Raw genomic sequence first — 15082 nt, 5'->3', positions numbered from 1 at the left:
CATATTACATACAGGAGTGTTACTCATATAGATACCTACATGTATATAATACATATGGGACGTATTGTAAATAGGCACATTTAAATACTTCCCTATATATGTACATATATAAAACATGGGACACATTTTGAGTATTAAATATATAATGGTGCTCGTGTGTGTGTGTGTGTGTGTGTGTGTGTATATATATATATATATATATATATATATATATATATATACACACACGTATAAAACATTGTCCGTACATTTACATAACACATATGAGACACTATTATCACATACATGTATTTATATATATATATATATATGTTTATGACCTCACGTCCTGAAATATAAACATGATAATAATAAGAAATATAAACGTGTATGTACACATGTGTGTGCAGTGGTGTGTGATTACGCTGAGCTCCCGGGTGAGGGGACTGTGTGTGTGTGTGTGTGTGTGTGTGTGTGTGTGTGTGTGTGTGTGTGTAATCTGTGCTAAACTGAGCTCTCAGACTGCTGAGTGTGGCCACATGGTTTTACACACACGCTAAATCTTCTGAAAACTCTCAGCAGGTCCTCCTGCGGTCAGTAATGTAGTTTAAGTGTTTGCTGCTCACCTGCTGAGTTTCAGCTGGACACACAGACATCAAAACATCTCGCATCTAAATGTTCATGTATTCTGCTGATCAGTCACACTGCACTCCTCCACACTCATACACTGCATTTCTAAAGCGCTACAGTAATCTGCACTCCTTGTTTTTTTGGTTATGCTACAGCCATTTCCTATGTTTGTGCTAGACCTATTCCTATGGTTACACTACACCTATTCCCATGGTTACACTACACCTATTCCCATGGTTACACTACACCTATTCCCATGGTTAGGCCACACCAGATCCCATCGGTATGCTACACCTATTCCCATTGTTAGGCCACACCAGGTCCCATCGGTATGCTACACCTATTCCCATAGTTTCTCTAGACCTCTTCCCATTGTTAGGCTACACTCATTCCTATGGTTACATTACACCTATTCCCATTGTTAGGCTACACTTATTCCTATGGTTACATTACACCTATTCCCATTGTTAGGCTACACTTATTCCTATGGTTACATTACACCTATTCCCATTGTTAGGCTACACCAGTTCCCATGGGTATGCTACACCTATTCCCATAGTTTCTCTCGACCTCTTCCCAGTGTTAGGTTACACCTATTCCCATAGTTACATTACACTTGTTTCCATTGATAGGCTATGCCCTTTCCCATGGTTACATTACACCTATTCCCATTGTTAGGCTACACCTATTCCCATCATTACTGTGCACCAATTTCCATGGTTACTCTACACCTATTCCCATTGTCACTGTATACTTATTCCCATTCCCATTGTTACATTACACCTATTCCCATTGTTAGGCGACACCTATTCCCATGGTTACATTACACCTATTCCCATCATTACTGTGCACCAATTTCCATGGTTACTCTACACCTATTCCCATTGTCACTGTATACCTATTCCCATTCCCATTGTTACATTACACCTATTCCCATTGTTAGGCTACACCAGTTGCCATTGTTGTGCTACACCTACTCCCATGGTTACTTTACACAATATTGATGCATTCATGATTACAGTAACCCCCCTCTCTCACTCACAGGGGGCAGCAGAGAGGTGGTCCTGCCCTCTGCAGGTGTCCCAGGGTCCATCACACAGAGTGTGTCAGATTAAGATTAAGCAAAGCCCTGTGTTGATGATATTGGTCGGGGGGGGTAGGAATAGGTGTACGGAATAGGTGTAATGTAACCATAGGAATAAGTGTAGCCTAACAATGGGAAGATGCACTGGACCATCTGATGAAGCCTAACGCTGCTATCTGAGCAGCTGTGTTGCTCCTGTTTACTTGTGTTGGGTGAGGATTAGACTGTCTGTGGTCTGCAGAGGGAATCTTGCTGACGGAAACGAATGGCACCGATACAGTGAGTAAGGGGGCGGAGCCTCACGCAGCATACAAATACGGCCTCTCGCACCCACCTGCACTCACACCTTCCTACCTGACCAGCGTCTGGACACCCAGGTGAGTCTGTTTTGTGGAGCCTTGAGAACATTTGCGTATAGACGGTCCTCACCACCTCGTAAAGTCACGTCCCCGAATCGTAATTATCAGTTGTTTGTGTTCCGGGTGGTAACTAGGGCTGAGCATCGTTTAAAAGTTTTCTGGACCTAGATTTCAATACCATATCAATCATTTTATTAATTATGTACTGAAAATGGGTGTGGCTTAAATATGTACACTTTTACTCAGACTTGCAATTCATTTGTGTTACAGAGATATGCTATTATAGTGTTAGGAGTCTAGCCCAGGGACTCTTACTGGTGTAGCAGATAGCAGCAAAGCAGTGTTATCCACAGTACAACAGCGATACATATATATATATATATATATATATATATATATATATATATATATATATATATATATATATATATATATCGCTGTTGTCGGAAGAAAACCTTGTATCTCCATTTTTTTTAATTTTTCAGTTTTTGACAGAATTTGAAAATGCCTGTTGCTCTTTACGTTGTTTGTAAATTTCATGATGAATGGACCAAAAGAAATGGCCCAAAAATACTTGGAAAAAATTCTGGTTCCATTGACTTTCATTAAAAGTAAAGTAGGTTTTTTCCTTCTCCTGTAAAGTTACCATTTTGGAGATACAAGGTTTTGTTATATAATCATCCAAAGCTTTAAGTTGGTATATTTATTTACATGAAGGTAAGATGCATATCATTGCTGTTGGAACAAAACATTGTATCTCCATTTTGGTCGATTTTTATTTTTTAAAATTTGGCAAGTATCAGCTGCTCTTTGCATTGCGTGGAAATAGGTGTAATGTAACCAGACTCACCTGTGTTTCATGACAAACAAACAAACAGCTTACAAAAATGCTTATTGGCTCATATTGGGTTTTGAAATTTGGTTCTTAATGGTGTGAAATTTTTGATATTTATATTTAAGTAATTTGTTGGTAGCATAAAAGTATTATGATACACACACCTATCGATAACTGGTAAAATTATCACCTGAACTAGACTTTTATCCTCATAAAAGTCCTCATCCTTATATCTACAGCCACTGGAGCACAAACTCGGAAATAAGCGATAAGGAAATGCCAGCATGCGCCCCCTGCTGGCAGTGCTGAGAACTGAACAAATTATCTTAACCATACTTTTCATGTATTTACCTAAAGTAGTCTTTAATACTGTGACAGCTGAAGTTAAATTATAGTGGAACATATATAACTGATTATACATATACAGCCATTTATATACGTATATAAATATAGCTGTTTATGCACCGTGTGAGTGTGTTATGTGTTTGTACGGTGATAATACAGTAGATTAGGATTAAGGAGCATCACTGCTGGAACTGCTGATGAGGAGGAAACAGAGATAACCCTATGCGCTAATAGTGCGCTAATGCAGCGCTGTACAGAAGATTTAGTGCCCCTGAGAAAGTTATATTTAATGCTGTTTATCTGGGCAGTGAGTGTTTATTCACTCGGAATATCCGAATAAAGCAAAAGAAACATTGATACAAATCAGTCTAAGCATTTATACAAGTATTTATAGTATATATAGTGTAGTGTTTATTTAATATCTGTTTTGACAAAATAACAATAATAAAATAACAAATAATAAAAAAATAAAAATCAGGTGCTGCTGGTGAAACTGTACAAATCAGTGCATATCTTTCTCACATATCTAATATATATCATTATAAGATTGTTGTAAGAATATTGTAAGATTATTTGACCTATTTATAGACACTTGTACTTGTTTTAAGACATTTTATCTCATGAAAGTGTCTAATTTCATTGGCAGATACTAGTTTTGAGAAATAATGATAATGTAGAAGAGTGTAGACATGGGAGACAGTATTCTTAAAACAATCGTATAATGAGAAAAACTGCATTTCGCTGCTGTCGGAACAAAACCTCATATCACCAAAATGGTAACTTTACAGGAGAAGGCAAAAACCTACTTTACTTTTAATGTAAGCCAATGGAACCAGACATGTTTTCAAGCCGTTATGGGTCATTTCTTTTGGTCCGTTCATCGTGAAATTTACACACAATGTAAAGAGCAACAGGTATTTTTAGATAATGTCAAAAACTGAAAAACGACAAAAATGGAGACACAAGGTTTTTATGAGGACAGCAGTGATATATTGGCTAACCGGCTCACTACGCAGCAAAGAACTGAGCCAAAAATGCCACATTCTGCTCACGTTCTACTGTATTGGTGTCTGTTCTGGTGTTAAATAGTTGTTTTATAACCAAAAGCACATTTACTGCCCGTGAAAATAAAGGTATCAGTAACTTTACTGGAAACATTACATTTGGAATCACTAGCTTTTGTTTAGAGTGACTTACAAACGTGTTTTATTGTCAACTTATAAAAATATCCTTAAGGATTAACCGGCTACAGTCCGAAGAGTCAGTGCTGAGACTACAGTACCACTCAGACTCACTGTTTTCATTAAGATTAAACTAACTGTTGAAGATAAGTGTGTGATGCTGTTATGATGATAGCCTTACTTTATAGGCTTCAACATGTAGCTGTAAATTACAATGAAGAAATGCTATATAATGATGAACAGAGCTGATAGAACATCAAGAGGGAAGTTTGAAAAAAAAATAATAATAATAATAATAATAAAAATAATCCCTCATATTTCAAAAGTGGTAATGAAATCTTACAATTAAAGAATAACACGATGTATATTTTAATAATAATTGACTTCTTGGTGTTGAAATATTGAATAAAACATCTTGAAATACATTCTAGATTCTAGTATTTCAATCTACACCGTATAAATTATTACTGAATGAAATATTATTGATATAACAAGCGATTCCATTCTTTTGAACTGTAGTGTACATTCTTAAAAGAGGTGGTTCTTCAAGCTTTCTTTAGTAAAGACCGTGGTGCTAAACAGAAACATGATCACTCAAAGAACCCTCTGCATGCTTACATGGTTCTTTGCATGGTGAGTTGGGTCTTCAGATTGATGGGGAATGTGTTGTAGATGGTTCTATATAGCACCAAAAAGGGTTCTTCTGCTGTTACAAGCTTGGCATCATAAACAGCAGCAGAACCTTTTTTGGTGCTACAGAGAACCAAAAGTAGTTCTTCTGTGGCATCACGCAAAGAACGCTTTTTTTATATTTTAGAAATTTGTATCTTTAAATCTTTAAGGGTTCTTAAGTAAAAAACCATCCCAACACTCAAAGAACCATTTGCGTGATGTAATGGTTTTTGCATTCTTCAGACTGATGAACATTTTTGAAAAGGGTTCTATATAGCACCAAAAAAAGGTTCTGGTGATGCCAAGCTTGTATCAGCAGGAGAGCCCTTTTTTGGTGGTATATAGAACCATATGACTCATGAAGAACCTATACATTGTAACTTCACACTTACACATCTCATTTACAAATATGGTTCTTTAGGGAACCAAAATGGTTCTTCTATGGCATCACGCAAAGAACCCTTTATTTTTTTAGGACTGCATGATACAAAGACAGGACAAAGAGATTTTAATAAATCCAAGAACATCTTGTTGTTCTTTACTGTGCCAATGTTTATTTGTGTTTGTTGACGTTTAGTTTGTGTTTGTTGTCATTTAGATTCAGTTCTAAGTCATTTTCTTGGCTGAAACTCTGACTGTGTCTCTGCTGGACACCCTGACCGTTTGTTTGTTTGTTTACTTATTTGTTTACTGCAGGTGACATCATGAGTCCCAAACACGTCATTTATAAGAAGCTCTCCCGCGACAAATCCGTAAGCATGCAATTCCCTCACTCTGTCCATCCTATTACTCTCCATCTCCGCTCTGTGATACGATTTGTATTTGTTTCACTTTATTGTGTTTCATCAATAAATCATTAAAAACATAATTATGTGTGATGTCACAGGTGGGCGTTTACATGGGAAGGCGGGACTTTGTGGATCACTGTGACTTTGTTGATCCTGTTGGTAAGATCACCCAACAATAACAGTAGCAACTTACCTTGAGTTGGAAGTCCCTAACAACTGCTTTACTATAGCCACTTTTCCACTACATGGTCCAACTTGACTCAACTCAACTCGCTTTTTTTGGTTCTCGATCAGGCAAACCTGGTACCAGGTACTATTTATCACCTTCCAAGGTTCAGAGCAAGCTGAGCTGATACCAAAAGATGACTGCAGACCACTGATTGGCCGGAGAGAATCTCCATCACCCTAAACACATATGCTAATGTTAGCTACCAGGTTAGCTTAGCCTCTTGCATCCCAAACTCTCCTGTTTTTTTCTTGCTACCATCAGCCTCTTCTGAACAACATCTGTCTCCCTCACATCACACCAGTTTCATGTTGCGTTGCTATGATAACCGGCCACATTGAGGGGGCGCTATATCAGCAGTGCAAAACAAACCAAAAGCGAGTAGACTCGAGCCAACTTGAGCTGCAGTGAGAAAGCGACGTGTCTCTCAATCTCTGTGTTTATTTTTTGTGAACATACGTGTCTGTTTGTGTTTGTGGTTCAGATGGTGTTGTGTTGCTCGATCCGGAGCAAACGAAAGGAAAGAAAGGTGAGAAAGATGTTCATGAAACACCTCAGAGTAGTAGCGGTGATGCAGAGCTAGCTCCTCTTTCTCAGACTAACTGTGTCTTTGTATGTGCATCCCAGTTTATATCATGCTGTCGTGTACGTTCCGTTATGGGCGGGATGACATGGACGTGCTGGGGATGGCATTCCGGAGAGACATTTTCTTGTGCACACGACAAGTTTACCCCCCACTGCAGGACCGAGATCGCTCCATCCACACCAAAATTCAAGAGAGACTCCTGCGCAAACTAGGAAACAATGCCTACCCATTCTTCTTTGAGGTGACTGGGTCCTATGGTTTCCTCTATACATCTATGGGAGGCATCGGTTCTATAGTTTCCTCTGGACAGCTGTGGGAATCCTGGGTTCTGCTGTTTCCTCCTGGCAACTGTAGGAATCCTAAGTTGTGTAGTTTCCTCAGAGGAACTGTGAAGCTTGGGTACTGTAGTTTCCTCTGGGCAACTGGACAAATCCTGGGTTCTTTAGTTTCCTCTGGGCAAATCTAGGAAGCCAGGGTTCTGTAGCTTTCTCCTGGCAAATGTAGGAAGCCTAGGTTCTGCAGTTTCCTCTGGGCAAATGTAGGAAGCCAGGGTTCTGAAGTTTCCTTTGGGCAACTGAAGGAAGGCTGGACTCTGTAGTTTCATCTGGACAGCTGTAGGAATCCTAGATTCTGTAGTGTCTTCTGGAGAATGGTAGGAATCATAGTTTCTGTTGTTTACTCTTGGTATCTTTAGGAATTCTGGGTTCTGTAGTCTCCTTTGGGCAACTGTAGAAGGTCTGAGTTCTGTGTTTTCTTCTGGGTATCTGTAGAATTCTTGATTTCTGTAGTTTTCTCTATGAAACTTTAGGAATCTTGCATTCTGTAGTGTTCTATGGATAACTGTATGAATCCTGGCATCTGTAGTTTCCTCTGGGTAATTGCAGGAATCCTAGATTGGGCCATTCAGTGTAACTTTTTAAATGAAATTCTGAGTCCTGTATTTCAGGTGTGTACTTTCCTCTAGGCAACTAATCCTGCAAGATTCCTCTGGCCTTGTTGCTTAAATTTTAGAAATCAAATGCCCAATAGTGTCTTCTGTCACTTGGACTTTTGTAATCCTGGATCCTTTAGTGTCCGCTGAGCTCTTCTTTAGCTCTCTTTGGACTTTATCCCAGATCGTCCTGGGTGCTATTGTTTCCTCTTGGACTTTAGTAGTCCTGTGTCCTGTAGCTTTCTTTTAACTCTAGCAATCCTTGGTCTTGTAGTTTCCTTTGGACCTCCTGGGTCCTTTAACTTGTCTTCGACTTAACTTTTATGAGTCCTGTAGTTTTGTTTGAACTTCAGTAATCATGAGTCCTGCAATTTCCTGAACTGTGTTTTGTGGGCTTTAGTTTCCAGATAACCTGCCATGCTCTGTGGCTCTGCACCCAGCACCCACTGATGTTGGAAAGGTAAACATCAACCACGCACCTTCTTCATTACAATAACTCATTTATCACTGTGGTAGGAAAGGTAAAAAACAACATCACCCAACTCCTCTACATAATAATTTACCACTACTTCCTACTGACAGCACTCACACACATGGTTTACATTTTACTACGGTTTAAGTAACTAGTCCAGAATAAATAAAATAATAGTTACAACAGTTGTGTGTGTGTGTGTCTGTGTGTGTTTGCCTGTATTTGTGTAGCATTGTGCCGTGGAGTTCGAGGTGAAGGCGTTCTGTGCTGACAATCAGGATGAGAAGGCTCAGAAAAGGTAAGAGATCCAGTTGTGGTTGATCTTCACAAAATCAGTTTTTGTAAGACAAATCTGGTAATCTCCCTCTCTGTCTCTGTCTCTGTGTCTCTCTCTCTCCCTCTCTGTCTCTGTCTCTGTCTCTCTCTCTCTCTCTCTCTCTCTCTCTCTCTCTCTTTCTCTCTGTAGGAGCACAGTGCGTTTGGCCATAAGGAAGGTTCAGTATGCTCCTGAAAAAGGGGGTCCAGCTCCCTTGAATGAGACCACCTGTGAGTTTATGATGTCAGACAAGCCTCTACACATGTCTGTCTCTCTGGATAAGGAGGTGAGACTTTGTTCAAGTGGTACTGGTCCTTATGCTGCCACGGCATATAGATTTTTGGTGGATGAAACTTAATAGCTTAATAGCTTTTTTGTTTTTCTTGGATTTTTCCCAATTTAGTTGTCTCCAATTCCACCCACTAATTAGGACTCCCCCAATCACATGATACCACCAGTGCTAGGAGGGTCCACAGGCTTCCTCCGAGTCCCATGAAGCCCCACCGCATCTTTTTGAACGCTCAATGCCAGATCTGTTATGTCAGCTAGCAGACACTTGTGCTAACTAGCATCGCGTTAAGTGGTGAGGAGAAGGGCCCACCTGGAGAGAGCGAGGCCAACTGTTTTCTCTTGGACGCCCGGCCACTGTAGCATCACCAGGGGCCGAACTCGCAATCTCCTGATAATAGGGCCAACGCTTAGACGGTTGCACCACTCAGCAGCCACTGCGAACCATAGCTTTTAGATTTAGGCCTTTGGTTTGAGTCACAAATGTGAAACCTTTCTGCTAGCTCCTCTAAGGGGTTTCTAATAGTATGTTAGCAGCTGAGGATAACTATTTTGGCCGTTCTAGATTCGAAAAAGACATTCTGGTAGAAGATATCTCGTATTTTTTATTTGAAGCTTGTAACAGATATTAACATAAATCGTACCTTGTTCGTAGGAAGTCCGTTCAAAATATGAGATTTTATCTTTGACCTTCATGGTTTCTCAGAACATCCACCAAAAGCTACAGTTGAAGATCTTGGTGTAACACTGGAGGCTTGTTCATTATTTGAGTCCCAGATCAGTAATATCTCTAAAGCCCTATTGGAGCTGGATTAGGTTTAGATAAGATGGACATGTTATTGTTGTTTATATCACAGAAGGCTTTTGAGACACAAGCTGTCTTACAAAAAGACCCACAGTCCTGACTCAACACAGCACAGTCAGTCACACGCTGTGGAACTCTGTCCCTCTCTCTCTCTGTTCTTTAGACGTATTATCACGGGGAACCTATTAACGTCAGTGTGGACATCGATAACAGCTCCAGCAAAGACATGAAGAACATCACAGTCTCAGGTACCTGACGAACGATCGCCAAGGGAGCTGCGGAAGTAGACTGTTCTGCTTGTGTCTGTTTACGTTCGGTTAATGTCTCTCTCTCTCTCTCTCTCTCTCTCTCTCTCTCTCTCTCCCTCTCAGTGGAGCAGGTCACTAACGTGGTGTTGTACTCCAACGATAAGTACGTTAAATCTGTGGCATGTGAGGAAACTTCGTAAGTAGCACACACACAAACACTACTAGGCCTTGTTCAGACTGCTGGCCCAAATCAGATTTCTGTCATATCCCGATTGTATCCAGATTGATTTTTGGTAGTCTAGACAGCCAAATCGGATCCAAACCACATTTGGAGGTGGTTTGAAATGCGACTCCAGTCAGACTTTTACAGATGCGTCTCAGTCTGACGCTCTGGACGCTCAAACTGAAGTGCTAGGATTCAAGAAGAGCTCCAAAGATTCATGATTATGAAGAGAGTTCTGAAGAGTTCGGAGGGGAGACGATGCTCCTCCATCTCTCCTGCATCCGCGCTTGAAATCCGCATCACCAGCGTAGCTACGTAGTTACTGACGCCTATGTTGTTACCACGGCAACCCATGCAGATAGACTGGTGATGTCTGGACACACACACCTGATCTGATCACTTGCAAATAACAAATAACGGACAGTTGCTTCAAAGGTCTGATTTGACAAACAAATCAGATTTGCCTGCAATCTGAACACAGCCGTACACACTCACAGCACTCTGTATTAAAAGTTCAACAGTTAATGTTTTTACTGAATACGTTTACATGCACTCAATAATACGATCATAATCGGATTTCTGCAGTTATCTGATTATTCAGACGGTCATGTAAACGGCACACCATATCTTAGAACGGAGTAAGGTCTGGAAATCCGAATAAGAAATCCAATAAAGAGGCTGGATTTTAGCTCAGTAATCAGATTTCTCAGTGCTGTAAACTCTTACTCTGATTTCTTTCGTTTCTCTCAGTCTGAGCATGTGTGAAAACAGACGGCGGTACCAGAAATAAACGAGCAGCGTCACCGCGAGACATAGCAAAACACTTTTGGAGTGACACTGAACCACATGCATACTTGACGAAATTAAGAATTTAAATATTATTAATCTTCTAGATGATGTATGTTCGTATTTTCAGGTAAAGTGGCGAATTAACTGCAGTATGAAGTTTGTGTTTTATGTTACTTTTACGTCACATCTGATTCTGTCAGTTTATTGGCTGGTTGCCAAGCATAAATCTGATTACTGTTTGACTCTGTAGACCCAGAGTTTCCACATTATCTGATAACTCAAGTGCATGTAAACGTGCTGATCGTATTACAGACCAAATCTGATTTTCTGCAGCTATTAGGACTATTAAATGCATGTAAACACACTCACTGTGTTACTGGTGCAAATAGCTTGGATGTGAATGTTCAACATGATGAAGAATAACTGTTGATCCTGAACGGACTCGATTAGAAAACTTTGCCTGCCTGTGTTTATACCTACCTCCTGTCAGTCTGGTATAGACACGCCCCTTCACTCCGCCCCCATCAAACAAACACATCGGAATGCAGCGATAAGCACCACCAGATACTTCCACTGAGGACTAAACCCACCTCGGTTTTTAATGTCAGATGACTGCAGCTACTGATGTTTGCTAGCTTGTTAGCTATGTTTGGCTAACTCCCGCATATATGGTTGGCTAAAACAAGCTGTAGCCAATAAGACTAATGCGTGTGATCCTGAAACAATGACAACTTATTGTCACTTACTGTATTGTAACTTATTAATTTCTCCCAAGGAAGAATTCATTCAACATTGAATGTTAGGAAAAATGGAAATTTGACGGAACGTTTCATTGACCGCTTTGGTATCACTTAGCTAGCTATGCCGCTAGCATGGCTGGTCTCCAGCGAAACCAGCATATCACTGTTGATGGATCAAAACCACGTATCTCCAAAATGGTAACTTTACAGGAGAAGGAAAAAACCCACTTTACTTTTAATGTAAGTCAATGGAGCCAGACTTTTTTCCAAGTAATTCTGGGTAATTTCTGTTGGTCTTTTCATTGTGAAATTTACACACAACATATAGGACCAGGGTTATTTTCAAATTATGTCAAAAACTGAAAAACGACAAAAATGGAGATACAAGATTTTGTTCCCACAGCAGCGCTGTGTTGTGTTTTGATGCTGGTGTTATGGTCAACCAGCATGACCGTATTCGGTGTAACAACATTAAATGCTTTTTTTGTGCTGGAATGTTTATTATATTCAAATTCATTTGGTAGATGTTCTCCAGGAGTCTTGTAATTGGTATAACATTGTACACCTGCCTGAGCTGGGAATCGAACCCCAGTCTTGTGTGTGGAGGGCAGCAGCACCAGGTGACACTGGCTGATGTTGATTGACTGTTAAATAAATAGTGTTTGTGCATCATGAGCTGATTGAAAAGTGATCGTAGAACGAGGGAAGGACTCTCCGATAAACCTAGCCAAACAGCCGTACTAGCGAATGCAGCTTATATGATGCTGGCTACTGTTGTTGTTGCCGTAGCGACTCTGTGCCATCTGGGACCAGCCTGAAGAAAGTTTACACCCTCTACCCCCAACTGGACAGTAGCCGTGAGAGTCGTGGCCTGGCTCTGGATGGAAAACTGAAGCATGAGGACACCAACCTGGCCTCCTCCACCATGTGAGGTCACGCCGCACTGCACTATGGGAGATGGAGTTCACACAGCGAGGGGAGTGTAGTAACCATGAGTGTGTGTGTTTGTGTGTGTGTTCAGAGTGAAGGACGAGGTGCTGAAGGAGGTTCTGGGGATGCTGGTGGCCTACAGAGTGGTGGTCCGAGGTACTGCAGCCGGGTGAGTGTTTGTGTCTGATTTTGGTTATTATTACATAAACCTATTAATATATATGTATATACACTGAAAAATTATGGTTCTTCAAGGGTTCTATAACCATGAACAGACAAAGAACCCTTTGCATGATTAAAGGGATGGTTCTATATACAACCTTTTTGAAAAGGGCTCTATATAGCACCAAAAAGGGTTCTTTTATTGTAACACACTTGACATCATAACAATAGAAGAACCCAGTTTGGTGCTACATAGAACCCTTTTGAAAAAGGTTCTAATATAGAAACATATACAAGACATTCTCCATCAGTCTAAAGAACCATTTCATGATGCAAAGAACCCTTTAATCATGCAAAGGATTCTTTGAGTGTTCATAGTTCTATACAGAACCATTTTCTTTACTAAAGAACCCTTGAAGAGCCATCATTTTCAGTGTGTAGGTACGTTTGGTTGAGGTTGATGATGCTGACAGGTTCTTCTCTGTGTTTGCTTTAACAGTTTGATCGGTTCCAGGTAGGTGTGGATCTTATTTGTACACGATGATATGAAGTTTGAACTGCTGTGTTCATGTGTAACCTGTGTGTGTCTGTGTGTTAGTGAGGTCGCTGTTGAAGTGCCGTTCCTGCTCATGCACCCTAAACCTGCTGCAGGTGGGCTTTTCTTCTGACTGTCAGGGGGAAATTATGAATGAATTGATGTACTTTTATATACTTGAGTGTGTTTGAATGTAGACACTATTTCACTTTCACTCTAGTCCAGCTTTTGACTCCATACTTGCCCTTTTTCTGAGTTTGATCAGCTTTTTAAGAGGAAAACTGACTGAAATGTCTGTTTTTTCCTTTTCCCTCCTCTGAAATTCCACAGTTAAAGAGAGGTAAGCAGCTCTATTCTTACACTCAATTCACAGTTCTTACATTCAATTAAACTGCGTTTCTCATCTGATTTCCAGTCATAAACATCCACAGCCTTTTCAACAAGGTTCTGTACAGAACCATCTACAGCACATTCTCCATCAATCTGAAGATCCATTTCTCCATGCGAAGACTCCTTTATTAATGGTTCTATACATAGCTATTATCTTTACTAAACCCTTGAAGAACCATTGATGAACCAAGAGCACAGTTTGCTACTATGTATATAAAAATACTCTCTCTCTCTCTCTCTCTCTCTCTATATATATATATATATATATATATATATATGTATATGTATATATATCTCCTTTATGAAAATGGTTCTATATAGCACCGATAAAGATTCCAATGTTGTTACTACACACTTAAAAAAGACTGCTCTTTAAGTGTTATTTACTAAAGAAAATGGGTCTACATAGAACCATGAACACTTGAAAAACCCTTTGCATGATTAAATGGATCTTCGCATCATGAAATGGTTCTGGAGAATGTCTTGTGTATGGTTCTATATAGAACCTTTCTGAAAATGGTTCTATATAGCACCAAAAATGCACCAAGCTTGTAAGAATAGAATAACCGTTTTTGGGACTATATAAAAGCCTTGTCAAATAGGTTCTATATAGAACCATTCTCTTTACTAAAGAACCCTCAGATAACCCTCTGTGTGTAATAACAATATTAGAACCCTTTTTGGTGCTATATAGAACCTTCAAATCAAGAAAGGTTCTACACAGACACATTTCTTTACTACAGAGCCCTTGACGAACCATCTTTTTAAAGTGTGTAGTAATAATATTAAAACACTTTTTGGTGCTACGTAGAACCGTTACCGAAAAGGTTTTGTTTACTAAGGGACCCTTCAAGAACCATCTTTTTTAAGAGAGTAAATATCAGCACAATAAAACAAGTATAATAATTTATCTGTGAATAGAAACTGAAGTTCTCTGCTTGTTTACTCTGGGGGTCTCAGCTGTAACAGTACGTTAAACTAACCCCGCCATGTGGAGGCTGTACTTTATATATATATATATATATATATATATATATATATGTATAAATTATTATTTGCTCATTACTTCCTTGTAGTGACGGAGATGATGACATGGTCTTTGAGGAGTTCAAGCGTTCCTACCTCAAGGGTGTCATTGGTGATGATGACGAATCTCCGGCGGAACCCTGAGACGGGTTGCCATGGAAACGCACAGCGCTCATCTCTCGTTGAGGAATGGTTATAGACGCTTGTACGTGTTCATAGGTGTACATACTGTAAAGGCTGGGCTTATGGACTAGTGTTTATACACTCATTGGCCACTTTATTAGAAACACCCACCTTGCGCTTACTCAAACTGGCCACTTTATTAGAAACACCCACCTTGTGCTTCCACTAACTGGCCATTTTATTTGAAACACCTACCTTGTGCATGCACTAACTGGCCACTTTATTAGAAACACCTACCTTGTGCATGCACTAACTGGCCACTTTATTAGAAACACCTACTTTTTACTTCCATTAACTGGCCACTGTATTAGAAACACCCACCTTGTGCTTCCACTAACTGGCCATATTATTAGAAACAC

General features: G+C 39.9%; 1 protein-coding gene across 1 annotated transcript; it reads left to right on the top strand.

The window, feature by feature from the left end:
- The first annotated feature begins 5789 nt into the window (after window positions 1-5789).
- sagb (S-antigen; retina and pineal gland (arrestin) b) lies at window positions 5790-14684 on the top strand. Its single transcript, XM_036558065.1, has 15 exons — window positions 5790-5837; window positions 5972-6032; window positions 6584-6628; window positions 6727-6926; window positions 8017-8076; window positions 8319-8386; window positions 8555-8690; window positions 9661-9745; window positions 9869-9941; window positions 12287-12424; window positions 12519-12596; window positions 13089-13103; window positions 13188-13240; window positions 13455-13464; window positions 14591-14684. The coding sequence occupies exons 1-15, from the start codon at window positions 5790-5792 to the stop codon at window positions 14682-14684; spliced, it is 1164 nt and encodes a 387-aa protein (XP_036413958.1).
- Window positions 14685-15082: the final 398 nt, after the last annotated feature.

This window comes from Colossoma macropomum, unplaced genomic scaffold (assembly GCF_904425465.1).
Source record: "Colossoma macropomum unplaced genomic scaffold, Colossoma_macropomum, whole genome shotgun sequence".
NCBI lineage: Eukaryota > Metazoa > Chordata > Actinopteri > Characiformes > Serrasalmidae > Colossoma > Colossoma macropomum.
Note: the sequence above shows the minus strand (reverse complement) of the source record. Positions and strands in the feature narration are given on the sequence as shown.

Excerpts from the sequence above, each read along its gene's own strand:
- sagb (XM_036558065.1), top strand. The coding sequence starts at position 5,790 with ATGAGTCCCAAACACGTCATTTATAAGAAGCTCTCCCGCGACAAATCC. Across the intron at positions 6,927-8,016 it reads CCTACCCATTCTTCTTTGAG|TTTCCAGATAACCTGCCATG; the intron begins GTGACTGGGTCC and ends TGTGGGCTTTAG. Across the intron at positions 8,387-8,554 it reads GATGAGAAGGCTCAGAAAAG|GAGCACAGTGCGTTTGGCCA; the intron begins GTAAGAGATCCA and ends TTCTCTCTGTAG.